Source organism: Erpetoichthys calabaricus, chromosome 5 (genome assembly GCF_900747795.2).
Source record: "Erpetoichthys calabaricus chromosome 5, fErpCal1.3, whole genome shotgun sequence".
Classification (NCBI taxonomy): domain Eukaryota; kingdom Metazoa; phylum Chordata; class Cladistia; order Polypteriformes; family Polypteridae; genus Erpetoichthys; species Erpetoichthys calabaricus.
In genome coordinates this window covers 7,852,262-7,865,714 of record NC_041398.2, presented here as the reverse complement: position 1 = coordinate 7,865,714, position 13,453 = coordinate 7,852,262, and the positions used below count along the sequence as shown (strand labels likewise).

The following is a 13,453-nucleotide window of genomic DNA, read 5'->3' as shown; positions in this document are numbered from 1 at the left end:
AGCCTTTACAGCCGCTGCTCCACGGCTCTGGAATGCCCTACCAGAGAGCCTGAGACACAGCAGATTGTGGGCTGTATTAAAAAAGAGCTAAAGACTTTTCTATTTAGGAAAACTTATTAACAAGAATGCTATAATTATTGTTGTTTTATCTCTGTTTTTATCTTGCCTTGCCTTTGTTTATTTTTTTATGTTGCACTTTGAGATTTACTGCTAATGTAAAGTGCCCTATAAATAAAATGTATTATTATTATTATTATATTCATTACTTCCCTCGACAGCAGTGCCACTCGCAATATGGCGGCGACGTTGACGTACGATCCTGCTGGTCGTCTAGTAAGTCTATGTCTATGGCGCGGATATCAATGACGTCATGACGACAGCGTGCCTCAAAATCACGTGACGGGCGAATTTCAGACAAGCCTCTGCACGACTCTTCGAAACCTCACCTAGGCAGTATCGAGTAGCCCATCATTAGTTTGATCGTATGAAACACCCGCGCTCAGATTTCTTCACGGCTATAACATCAAGCAAAGGTGCGGAAGGTGAGACAAAGTCGAACGTGGGAATCGCGTATGGGTGGGAATGCCAGCAATGAGGAAGACCGCGACATGATGAGCGGCTTTAAATTTCAGGAGGTGCCTGACGCCTCGTGGTTCGCGTTTAAATTTTAGGGATTGAGCGCAACGTGGAGGAGGAGGCGGCACAGCAAATCGCACCTTCAGGAGTTTACTGTGGATGACGGGGGTCGCGCACTTTTCTTTGCTACTGCTACGTTACTTTATTTTCCGGTTGGTGTCCCGTGAAATGTAATGCTACATCTGACTTGGCGGAGTCGCGTTAAGTCGGATGGCTTCTGCTCTCTTCACGCTAGTACACTTTTCCACGCCGCTTATCCTTTTGATTTCGCGCATGCTCCGAACTGTGCTGTCTGTCGGGCACGCGCTTGTTCAGCCGCTCGCTCCCGCACGACCCTGTTGTTAATTTCTGATTGTTCCCGAGCTCTGCGTGTTCTTTGTGTTTTTCCGTTTTCTTCTAAAGCCGTCATCGGCAAACTTTGTTAAAGTGGCGTCGAGCGATGTAACTTTACAGGGCGCGTTCAGGTTTCATTTACAGCAGTTTGTCTCATACTGAGACCTATTAGAAATAATTAAAATAATTTTATTTATTTTGTATTTTCTTATCAGGAAAGATACTCGTGAGGTTTCACTATTCCAGGGAGACTTTGATTTTGTTTAATGTGAAATAAAAAATACAAACATTACACAAACTAGTGCTGCTGGAGGGATACAGTAAAATTTACAGCTGGCCTGGCATTAGTTTTTTGTTTGTGCTATTTTTAATGGTATTGTTTTATTTAATCATTTATTCTTTGCAGCTACGTTCAGTATTTCTGTACACTTTTATACTTTAGCTTATTGGAGATGGCCGTGTTAAATGAAGAACAGGACTCGAGCCAATCGGGCTGTTTGTGTCGGACCACATGAAGCCATCAAAATACAAAATGTGAAAGCTGCAGAGCTCAGCAGAGCCGCGACTCGACTATTATGGGCTGGAGCTCAACTGTCTGTCCTCATTCTTTAAAATGGCAGTGCTGACTCAGGGACCTTGGTGAGCAGATTCTGATGCCCATGTTGGTGAATCCCTGTTGAGCCCACTCCTATCTTGCCCCTCAGACCCTCGTGCCACTAGGTATGCTTTAGTTACGATTCCTGCTGAAGTCTCTTTTTAAAGAGCATATCCATCTTGTGGTTTTCCACCTCCTCAGATGCTCCATTTCTTTCCCAGCTGCTTATCTCTTCATGCTTTGCTGACTCAGCTGATATCTCTGTGATTTCCACACACAAGTCCCATAGTTGCAGTTCATTAGTTTCTAGTTCAACTTGCAGATTATCCACACTTGATATCTCAAAAGACCTTTCTGTGTCAGCAATGCTGTCAGGATCAGTAAACTATAAATTATACCAAGTTCTGCTTTGCCAGCCCAATCTAATTCTTTATCTGTATGCCACCATCTCCGTCCACATATCTCACAGTTTGTTCCTTTTTTAGACAAACACAATGACTCTGTCTTAACCCGTGAGTTTGTTCAACTTCAACATCGACATCTTCTACTGGGACTGAAGAGTTTAGAGTCTCCTTCTCATCTCCAGTGTCTTCATTATCTGATGTAGTGTTAGATAAATCTCTCTCTTCATCTCTCTCACTGCTGGTGGTCTGTCGATTGTCACCTTTACCATTGACTTTACGTAGTCTAGAATGGTGGGCCCTTACAAGAGCACCTCCACGTCTGTCACATTTCACAACTCCATCCTGTCCAATGACATCTGCAGGTCCCTTCCATTCTGCACAGTCCACTGTTTTGTTGTCCACTTTGTCTCAGATTTATCATTTTCAGAATTAACGTGTCTCTGGAGTGCTGTCCGTATTCGGTCTGAACACACGGCTTCATTAAATGCTCTTCTTGGAGTGTGCAGTGCTGGAATATGTGCTCCACTGACACACTCCTAGTGGTGCCTTCTAGGGCGGGTGGTCTGTACACGAGAACACAAGGAAGATTTGGATTTCGGCCAAACACCAGCTGGTATGAGCTGTACCCATAAATATTGTGCATGGTATTCTTTACCATTAGTACCCCGTGTCACTAATCTGGTACTAACCAGTCACATCCAGTATTCTTTATCAATTTCTGTGTAATTTCTGTAAGTGTCTGATTGTGTCTCTCAGGTAGTCCATTACCCCAGGGACTGTATGCAGTGGTGGTCTTTGTTTCAATGTTAAAATTCTCTGCCATCTCTCTGATTCCCCACCATTATCACTAAGTAGTTTCTGAGGAGCTCCATGTACTCTTATCTGAGAGCGAATGAATGAATTGTTTCACATTTTCTGATGGTCTTTGACTTTACAACACTTCCTGCACTGAAACGTGTGAATGTGTCAATGAAGTGAAGACCCCGTACTCCTGTTTGACGTTCATGTCAGTCTATATCCAACAAAGCCCTAAATATGACGGCTTTAATAGACCTGCCATTTCTGTGTCCACACATGATGGTGCCGTGTAGATAAAGTGTTGTCATATCTACATGGTGGGACTGTAATGTATGCAAATCCCGTTTAATGAAGGTCTGCAGTGCACTTTGATCACATCTGAATTGTTTGATTTGTAATTTTAAACTGTGAGGCAGAGGAGGGAATCGAGAGAAATGTGTTCTTTGACCCAAACCTCATGGAGGGCACTGTGACCCTGAAGTGTGCTCATTATATTTACTGACTATGAAGTTAATTCTACCACTTTTATTTTCACAGGAATTTGCCATTTCACATGGCTATACACTGAGGTGTCTAATGGCCTCCAGCTCAGGGCTGTCCATGTGAGAAGTGAATCTGAGAAGAGAAGGGCAGACGCTTAAAGCGAGAGACAAGTTTCCCACAGAGCATGGCCTCTGCCAAAGAAGATGGTGTGGATGAAAGAACGGTGAACATTAAAGAAGAGGACTGTGAGTGGCTCACACCAGAGGATGTGAGTGTGAAGCTGGAGGTTCACGAAGAAAGCATTTCAGTTTTTAAAGAGGAGGAGGAGTGCAAGGGGGTGACTGCTGCCATTAAAGCTGAGGATTTGAATGATTTCTCCCTTGGCCTTGATTTTCAAAAGCATGAAACTGAGGATATTTCCAAGAAAGATGCCTGTGAAGAATCTCCATCCAGTTTACAGCCATGGTCCACTAATACGGGACAACTGGCTATGCAGGAGAATTCTGTAGAGCTGAAATTAGAGTCATTGGAGTCTGAAGTGAAAATCACCGAGGGAAATGAGAGAAAAGGAGAAGAGTCACCTGGGAGTGTTGGAATAAGTGAGTAATGTGATTAAATAGAAAAGAAAGAGAGCGTTTATAAATTCTAACGGTGGGTGCTTTGATGTTTTTAGAAGATTGAAATGAGAGTGCAAAACACGGTTAATTGAACTTGGATAAAGACCACCCGCTTAGTTGCATGATAACAAACAATAGATTACCTAATAAATGATGAGTTAGAAAAACTTGGGAGAATAAGGAAAAATCTAAAGTGTTCATTGCATGACTTGGAAATCATGAAGCTTTAACTGAAGGTGTGACGTATGTTAGGCCAACAGGGCATTATGTTCAATGAGAATATCAAAAGTCATATTTTTTTAAAGATGTGTATATTTCTTAAATTGTGTGGCAGTCAAGGCAGAAGTGTCCACAAAAAGAAATAAGAATAAAATCCTCAGCCCTGTGCACTCAATAAGAGTGAATTTGCTCAAGCCAGTGCCCACCTAATATGTGTCTCATCTTTCTATTGGTAATCTCATGCACTTTGACGTTAACAGTGACAAGAGCTACCTGTACGAGCCATGATGACATTCAGGGGGTCTCAGGGTCTTCTTACAGCATCTTGTGTTTTGCTGTCAGGCTGAACTTGCTGGGGCAGCATGGCTTGGACAAGTTGGCAGTGGTGTGAAATCTTCAGTTGGAGATGATCTTGGGCCCTTCCATCTCCCACAGTCACATCAGGTCAATTTGGAGTCACCACTCCACTTCACCTGCATGTTTTAGGAGATGAGGGGAAGAACCAGAAACACCATTAGCAGCTCCTATGTAGAACAACTGTGCGCAGGATTTGACCCCAAGACACCTGAACAATAAAGCAGCTGTGCTAAACACTTTGTCTCCCTAACACAAGCAGATATATTTGTATGTTTCGATTTTAGGTCAGATTATGTTCTAGAGCAGGGGTCCCCAACCACCGGGCCGCAGCCATCTGACAGCCGGGCCGCGAGAGAACTGCCGGCAACGGAGACTCACTCAGACTTTTCAGAACGCTTGGCGGGCGGGGCTTTGCAGCGGTGCAGAGATAGATAGATAGATAGATACTTTATTAATCCCAATGGGAAATTCACATTCTTCAGCAGCAGCATACTGATACAATAAATAATATTAAATTAAAGAGTATTACAACAAAGTATTGTTACGGTCCCGACAGTTTCCCCATATGACACGAGTCTATAGAAATCGCGTTACTATGAAGTACATTCAGTAGATGCTTTCATTACAACAAAGTGACCTTGAAATGCCTGAATGAATCATCCACAGAGCAGATAGATCTGTGGTCGCAACTCAGATGTGCACGTTTGCACAACGATCCCCAAACAGAAACATTGTAAAAAAAAATTCTTTCTTCGAACTTTCCTCGTACTGTTTTTTTTTTGCTGTTTTTGTTTTCTGTGGTTTTCAGTGATACCTTTTGCTTATTGCTTGTCAACATTTGAAAAACATCCATTGGAATTTAACTCATTGTCACTCTCCTATAGAAACGGCAGACACGAAAAAAACGATAACAGTGTTAATGTTTGTGATGTGCAATCTGTTGGAATGGCAAATGCAAAGGATGTCTTTGTTATATGCATAAAAAAGAAGAAAAATCTCAGGTTGCAAATGTATGCGAACTGCTTAATAACTTAATAATAAAAGAAATGTTATGTAAATTGTGTATAAAATTGCCCCCCCCCCCCCCGACCGGTCCGTGGAAAAATTTGGACCTAATAAAGTGGTCCTTGCTGTCAAATAGGTTGGGGACCACTGTTCTAGAGGATGTAAATATCATCACATTCATTACACATAAGAACAGAAAACCCAAATTCAGACACATTATTGGGTAGGAAGGCTCTGATCGGAGTGTTTAGAGCTGATATTGATCACCCATTCCATTGCATTAGGATCTGCTGATATCAATAATAATAATACTATCCATCCATTATCCAGTCCTATACATCCTAACTACAGGGTCATGGGGGTTTGCTGGAGCCAATCCCAGCCAACACAGGACGCAATGCAGGAAATAAACTCCGGGCGCCAGCCTACCGCAGGACAGCACACTCCGTGGACAATTTAGAATCGCCAATGCACCTAACCTGCATGACTTTGGACTATGGGAGGAAACCAGAGCACCAGGAGGAAACCCACGCAGACACGGGGAGAACATGCAAACTCCACTCAGGGAGGGCCCGGGAAGCGAACCCAGGTCTCCTAACTGCTTGGCACCACCGCTATCCACTGCGCCACTGTGCTGCCCTATAATAATAATAATAATAATAATAGTTTTTCTTTTTTTTTAAATAATAAATGTATTTTTAGCCATGCATAAACTTCTCATTCCATAATAAAGTGCTACTGCATACAGCATACACAAAGAACATTTACCCATAATGCACACATAATGGAACAAAAACAAGTTGGACAATACTAAAGGCCTGTCTAAATCATACTCCACATTTCTAATCAAATAAAATGTTCAGTTAGATATTTGTAGCCGTCTACTCCGACAAGAAGAAAACGTGACAGTCTTGGTGAACGCTTCAGGTTCTCATCTAAGAATATAAACATCTCTGCATGTTCTGAGGACAGTATGGTCCTCCTGTCATCCACGACGTGTGCTGCCGTACTGAACAGACCCTCGCTGTCCCCACTCGTATAAGGAGGTCACAGGTAGGATGACGACTTTTATTGGTCCTCCAGAAAGCCAGTGGCCCAGCACCTCTTGTGGTATGAGGTTCACAGAGCTAAAGATTCACATCTGATGCTGCTGACTCAAATATCGTTTTTATCTTTTGACAATTTCTACATGTATTCTGCAGTTCTGTTGGCGGGGAGTTTCTTTGGATCTCTTGGCTGTCGTCTGTCGCTCTGAGTGCGTCTGTGTGGTCGAGACACCGGCAGTAAACAGTTTATGTGTTTGAGATTTGCAATCATCTGTGAAATACGTGTCCTTGTACCATTGTTTAATTTGGGTAAAAATCATTATGATAATAATGTGTTACAGATTTCATAACTGTATAGTGACCATTCACACTCGATGCTTATTATGCATAATTAGTATTATATTATTTAGGCCTAAAAACTAGGCTCGTACCATTCTACCCAACGAGCAAATAAGAGGGCTGATTACAGTTTCTAACTAATCGATGTCCACTTCATAACAATTTATATTTATGTACCAGCTCAGTAAAACTCTGTATCACTTTCCTCCCATCTACCTACACATTCACTGAAAGGCTAATCAAAGGGATTTCAGTCAAAACATCTAATGCCTGGTTAATTAATTATACAAATAAATCAGTCAACAAACACTCACTGGCAGATGGAATCGTGGATCTAAATGACCTAGAAGGTGACATCTTCCAGAACTGAAAGTGGCTGGTTGCCCAGGCTTACGAATTCCACAGTTTTTGCTGTCACAATAAGTCTTTGGTGTTCTTGCTGTCAGTATTATAAGGTTGAGTTTTCTAAGTGCTGCCATTATTGGAGGCCGAGTGATAGTAGGCGACTGAGCTAGACTAAGCTTGATGGTCCCCTCAGCCTTTGAACAGCTCGTTCTTCACACCAGTCCCTTTTGTGTTGACTTCTCAGATGCTGAAGTTGGTATTGTTGAAAGTGTTAGCAGAGAATCCTACATGACTGACTTCTTTTTACACAAATATTACAAACCGCAAATTTGTTATCTCTTGTAGGAAGACAATAAAACTGTTAGACTGGCAAGGACGTGTTTCTGTATTTTGGTAATGCTGGAACTTTGTCTTGCATGTTTTTTATCATTCAAGATCAGATATTAAGATCAGCTAATTTGCTGATCATCAGTCAAGTCATTTGGAGTGAATATTGGCTGATTTTGATTTGTGATTGATAGATCAGTTTAGTCCTGTCTTTAGCATATGAGAGAAAGGTGGAGAAATTGAACAGACAGCAGCAGAACATGTAAAGACTACACACAGAGTGGCCAGACCATAAATGGCACCTCGGTGTGATGAAGTAACTCCAACCAGTGTGCAAATACTTCAGTTGAACTATTTCATTTATTTTAAAATGCGGGTAGTGCTTAGGAATTTGGACATCAAACCCTGAAGTTGCAGGTTCAAATTCAGCTATTGACCTCATGTGACCATGAGCAAGTCACGTGACCTCTCTGTGCTCCAGTTGGCAGAACAAGAGAAATGTAACCAATTTGTGTCTCAAATGTTTAAGTCACCTTGGGTAAAGGTGTCAGGGGAAAATATAATTAAAATGTTTGTGTTATTTCAGATTTACAGAAGAATGGCAGCTTCTCTCCACCTTCATTTGGTCAGCCCTCTCTTCAATACAAAGCGAAAGGTATGAAGAAATCAGCAAGAGGATCAGAGATCCTGACAGCAGCCTTTTTGCAGTGCAGTTCTCTCCCTGCTACTTCAGTAACACAAACAGAAGCCATCAAAACTGATCAACAGCAAGTGGAGAAAGAAATCCAAATTCATACTGGACAAAAATGTTTGGAATGTGGTAAACAATTCACACACAAAAGTGATCTTAATAAGCATATGAAGATTCACAATGGAGAAAAAACATATTGCTGTTCAGAATGTGGTAAGTCTTTCCAAAAGAGAAGCAATCTTCAGAACCACAGAAGAATCCACACAGGAGAAAAACCTCATTGTTGTCCAGAATGTGGTAAGTCTTTCCAAAAGAGAAGCAGTCTTCACATCCACAGAAGAATCCACACAGGAGAAAAACCTCATTGTTGTCTAGAATGTGGTAAGTCCTTCTCAAGGAAAGACAGTCTTCATTACCACAGAATAATCCACACAGGAGAAAAAGCTCATTGTTGTCCAGATTGTGGCATGTTGTTGTCTAGGAGAAGCGATCTTCAGAGACACCGAAGAATACACACTGGAGAAAAACCTCATTGCTGTCCAGAATGTGGTAAGTTGTTCTTGCGTATAAGCGGTCTTCAGAGACACAGAAGAATCCACACAGGAGAAAAGCCTCACTATGAAGTAGCGGCCCTGAAGCACCACAAGCTGGTTGATTCTGATAGAAATCTGAAGCAGAAACTCTGTGAGAAACATCAGAAAAGACTGGAATTGTTTTGTAAGACTGATGAGATGTGTATCTGCTTGATGTGTGGAATGACTGAACATGATGGTCATGAAAAGGTTGAGCAGAAGACAGCAAGAGAAGGAAAACAGGTGAGTGGAGTTTAGTGTTTAATGGAAGCTAATTAAACAACATGAGTTAAGTGATACGTAAATGTAGTTTGTCAGAGAAATCTATTCCTTCATGTTGAGAAGTCTCAGTTTGCTTGTGTAAGACAGCAGGGAGCTGGAGCCTGTCCTGGTGAGACTGGGTGGAAGACATGAAACAGTCCAGGATGAGATACACAGTGTGATCCATGGACAGTCGAGTGAGCTGAGTGCTCTCATTAAACTGAGCGGAGGTTCATTGTGTTCTGATCACTTGTGGCTGGAGTACCTCAGGCCTCTCTAAGAGACACGTTACACACACATGTCAGTTAATATTGATGTCTGGGATTAGATCTAAAATTCTTACTATACGCATAAAGTTTTAATTGGTTTTATAGTATAGATGGCATTTTTCCGTTTGCAGTATTTTTTGTATTGTCCTCATCGCTGCAGGCTCAGTTCACTGGAGACAAGCTGACAAACTTTACAATATACAACATGTACACACATAAAAGTAAAGATTAGTTTAAACAGACATTAATCAAAGCAACTTCAACTGAGTAACATGAATGGATCAAACAGGACACCTCCATTAATATCATCATCGAGACAAGGCCAGCTAACAAAAGAGGAGAGGAAATCAGAAACAACAACTGTCAGCACATCTGGAGGAAATAAACCTCTGTAGGTTCAGCGGCCATTTTAAACTGAGAGAAGTCAGACACGTCTGAAGACCTCAGCCTACTGGCCACCCACCTCCTGGTGATCATTCTGCCATACACGTCTGTGCTGGGCAGGCTCATCAGTCCTTTAACTCTTCAATTCCAAGGCTCCCGATACCTCAGGTGTCCCAGTCATGGGCTGCTAAACAGCTTGGCAGTGGAGAAGTGGAAGAGCAGAATACTGAAATGGGAACAGAAACAGAATAGTGGGTGATTGGTAAGAGTTCATGATGATTATATTATTTACACTTTTATACAAATAAATAACAAACAGAGACGTAGTAATCATAGCTAACAGTCAGCTCTACTAGCTATGCCAGGCTAAAGTGGCGACTCGTAAGCATGAGAGTGAAGGGCCATCATTATATATGAGCAGGCCGGTCAGATCACAGCTTTGAGACCCCGCAGTTTAAATTTTGACCTCCCTCTGTTGTTTTATTAATCCTTGGACTCTTCAGAAGACTGAAATCATGAGATCTTAATGTGCGCTTGTGAATGTTCAGATTAGTTCAGATACGTACAGCAAGTGGGGCCTCAGCCATTTAAAGCTGGATATGCCTGTTTGACACTCTTATCTGTATTTGGTGGTCTGTAGCCCACTCCTAATGTCAGGCCTGTACCCTTGATGCGCTCTGCTCAAATCTCTGCACCCTCACAGATTTGAAGCAGTTGGTTGTTAATGAAATTCTACACCACCAACACACACTGACATTTCTAAATCTTGTGTATCCATTTCTGTTCTTGGCCTTAGTCAGGTTTGATTTTCTGCCATTCATTTGTTTTCCTTTTGATTACCTTGCGTATTCAGATCTCCTATTTAAAATGTACTGCTAATTTGATTTTGATTTATCCCCTGTAGACGAGACATTTTAAAGTTACTTTTTACACTTTTATTATTATCACGGCCTACTACATGGATTGTTAAGACTTTGTAAATGTAACGCTCCTGTTATTTTTGTTTACTTTCACTCTCATTTGAGATTTTCATTCTTTTGTAACTTACTCTTATTACAGTATTATAATCTTTTAATTTATTAGTTTTATGTTTTTGGTTTCCATTCCTCTAGTTTGATTCTATAGTTTTTTTTGTATTAGTATATATAATTTTTACTTTATTGACTTTCATATTAATATCCACCCCAGCTTATCCCTTAGTCTTATTAATATCACTGCCTGTTTCTGATTATGAGTTTGTAAACCTCAACTTCTTAAGCTGCTTGTTAAAAGTCCACGACTGACCTCCTTGTTTGACTTCCCATAACATCAGTGGATCCCATGCCATAGGTGCAGCTGCCATCTGCTGTAAAAATCCCCCTGATGCCCCTTAGCCCTGTGCCCCTCCATCTTAAACCCAATGTGAGCCTCATGTTAAACTCTCTGATCTCTCCAGTCCTCCCAGGAGTGTCTTGTGTCACAGACAGCACTTCTGATAAGACCACCAGGTGTCTTCTCCTCTATTTTCACTCTTCTCTTACACAATTGCCAGCCTGCTCTTACTTTTGTCACTTACTGTGACGTTGACAATGACAACTAGATCTGCGCCTCCAAGTCATAAAGCAGCCCACTGTGTGCGACTCGTTTGCTCTTCTTCATGTTTGAACTCAGAGTTAGTTAACTTTCACTTATGTTATTATTTATTTCTCTGATCTTCAGTTCTAATGTTTTCTTTAAGTATTTCTATTAGTGACTCCTTTGATTTATTGTCAGATTTATCTGAGCTCATTAAACTCCTCTTCAGATTTCACTTTTTACTGAACTCCTCAGACTCACTCATGTCTTCTCGGCCTCAGTTATCTCACGTGACTCCATAAAATGACCAAACACTTGATAAAGTTCTCACAAGTCTCAACTCTACAATGGCCTTGTTGGTCCTACAATTGCAGTCCTTAGCCTTCCGAGGTCTCCTGGGTTTACAGGTTTCTTCAGTTTTTATGTGTGAAGCTCTGATATCCTGGTTGTCGATGTGATGTCCTCTCAATCTCAAGGACTGACTCGTACACCAGTGAGCCTTCAGACTGTCTCCTTTATTTGTAGCTCTCTTCAAGCCCAAACTCAATCTTGAATTGAACTGTTAAATTAATCCTTTATTTGAATGTTTTTGTGACATTCATATTTGTTTCATTAAATCTCTGTGTGTCACCTACTGTGTCAATATGAAGACAAGTGTGACAGAAACAGTAAGTTGTATCCTGGAATGTGAAATAAATGTGTTGTACAAATTTAATCACTCAAAATGACACCATGAACTCAGAAAGAGGAAGAGAATTCTGATAAGACCCCCATGTGTCCTCTTGTGTGTCCAAACAGAAACAGCTGGGGGCGACACTGAGGGGAATTAGGAAAAGACTTGAAGAGAAAGAGAAGAAACTGAGGGAGACGAGGAAGACAGCAAAGGAGATGAAGGTGAGTGGAATTAAGACGACACTTCATATCAAAGAGAGGAAAAAAAACTAAAAGGGTTGTGAGAGTTTGTGGTGATGACGTGTGAGGACAGGGAGATGGAGAAGGAGAGAAGATGGTTTATTGTGTCCTTCATGGTGTTTCACTGCTGACAGCATTTCATGTTTTAGTCATTAGGACTTCAGACTACAAGACCCTCATGTCTTCAGGTTTCTCATTCTTCCACTAAAGGTGACCTAACTCCCCCTAACAATAACTCATAATGAAGGTCGGCACTGATGTTCTGAGTTCGATCAGTCGACACAACATTCCCTAATGGACTTTCTCTGTTCTTTCTGATATGTCGCAGCTTTACTGGACTCCATAAGTGAAGGTGTTAGGCTGCTGGACTGGGTGACGACAACACGCACCTCCACCTGTTTACATGCTGATATGCTGAAACGGGCCGATTGCTGCCACTCGCCTTCCTAAACTAGTACAAGGACAGGCCAATATCAGCCCATGAAGAGTCCTGCTGTACATTCATCTATTGATATCATCAGCATATCTAAACAGTCAAATGAATATGTACAGTACAGTGGAACCTCGGTTCACGAACATCTTGGTACACGTACAAATCGGTTTACAACCAAAAAGTTCGCCAAACTTTTGCCTCGGTTCATGACCACACACTCGGTATGCGAACAAGCCAGTTTCCCTTTCGGTTTGTGTGCTCTGATGATTTCCCCACGTGTTGCATTGTTCTCAGTCAGACGTGCGTGCTTTCGCTGTGAACTCTTTGTGCTTTATTTCATTTCCCTTCCGGTTCATTCGCGCCGATTACTGTATTTGAGCACGTGTTCAGCCTCTCCCTGTTCATTGTTCTCAGTCAGTCGTGCGTGCTTTACCTGCGAACTCTTTGTGCTATACAGTAGTTCATGTGCTTTTGCAGTTAACCATGGCTTCTAAGCACTGTTACCTCCTCTCCACCCAGTTCCTCCTCACTTCATGCCAGAACTCGACTCATGCAAGGTTAGTTTTCTTGGTGGTTTATGGTTAGTTTTTGTATTACGGATTTTTCAAATGTTTATTTTTTTTCCCTGCGATCGGGTTGTAAGGCTATTAGTGTGAACTCCTGCAATGTTACTTTCTTGGTTGCTTGTGGTTGGTTTTTAAATAAAGTTTGGATTTGTTCAGATGTTCCTTTTTTTTTCCCCTGTGCTTAAAACTCATTTTAAAAAAAAAAAAAGGTGTTTATACAGCGATCGGGTCGTAAGGCTATTAGCGCAAACTCTTGCAGTGTTAGTTTTCTCTGTTGTTCAAGGTTTTCTCAGTGTTGTTCAATGTT

At 41.5% G+C, this 13,453-nt stretch overlaps 3 protein-coding genes across 5 annotated transcripts in view; 2 read left to right on the top strand and 1 right to left on the bottom strand.

Annotated features, from left to right (window-relative positions):
* LOC114641537 (tripartite motif-containing protein 16-like) overlaps positions 1-13,453 on the top strand; it is a 721,005-nt gene that overhangs the window by 85,040 nt on the left and 622,512 nt on the right. For both annotated transcript variants that reach the window (XR_007934957.1, XM_051927826.1), the window contains exons 2-3: positions 8,091-9,010; positions 12,034-12,129. Coding sequence is in view for 1 of the 2 variants with exons in the window: in XM_051927826.1 (XP_051783786.1) it covers positions 8,091-9,010; positions 12,034-12,129 (1,016 nt within the window). In the remaining variant the exon portion in view is untranslated. The remainder of the gene's footprint in view (positions 1-8,090; positions 9,011-12,033; positions 12,130-13,453) is intronic.
* Positions 1-13,453, bottom strand: part of LOC114641514 (gastrula zinc finger protein XlCGF7.1-like) — a 688,851-nt gene that overhangs the window by 471,971 nt on the left and 203,427 nt on the right. The window lies entirely within an intron of this gene.
* The window catches only part of LOC114641540 (tigger transposable element-derived protein 1-like), a 769,935-nt gene that overhangs the window by 710,589 nt on the left and 45,893 nt on the right, over positions 1-13,453 (top strand). The gene's annotated exons all lie outside the window — the stretch shown is intronic.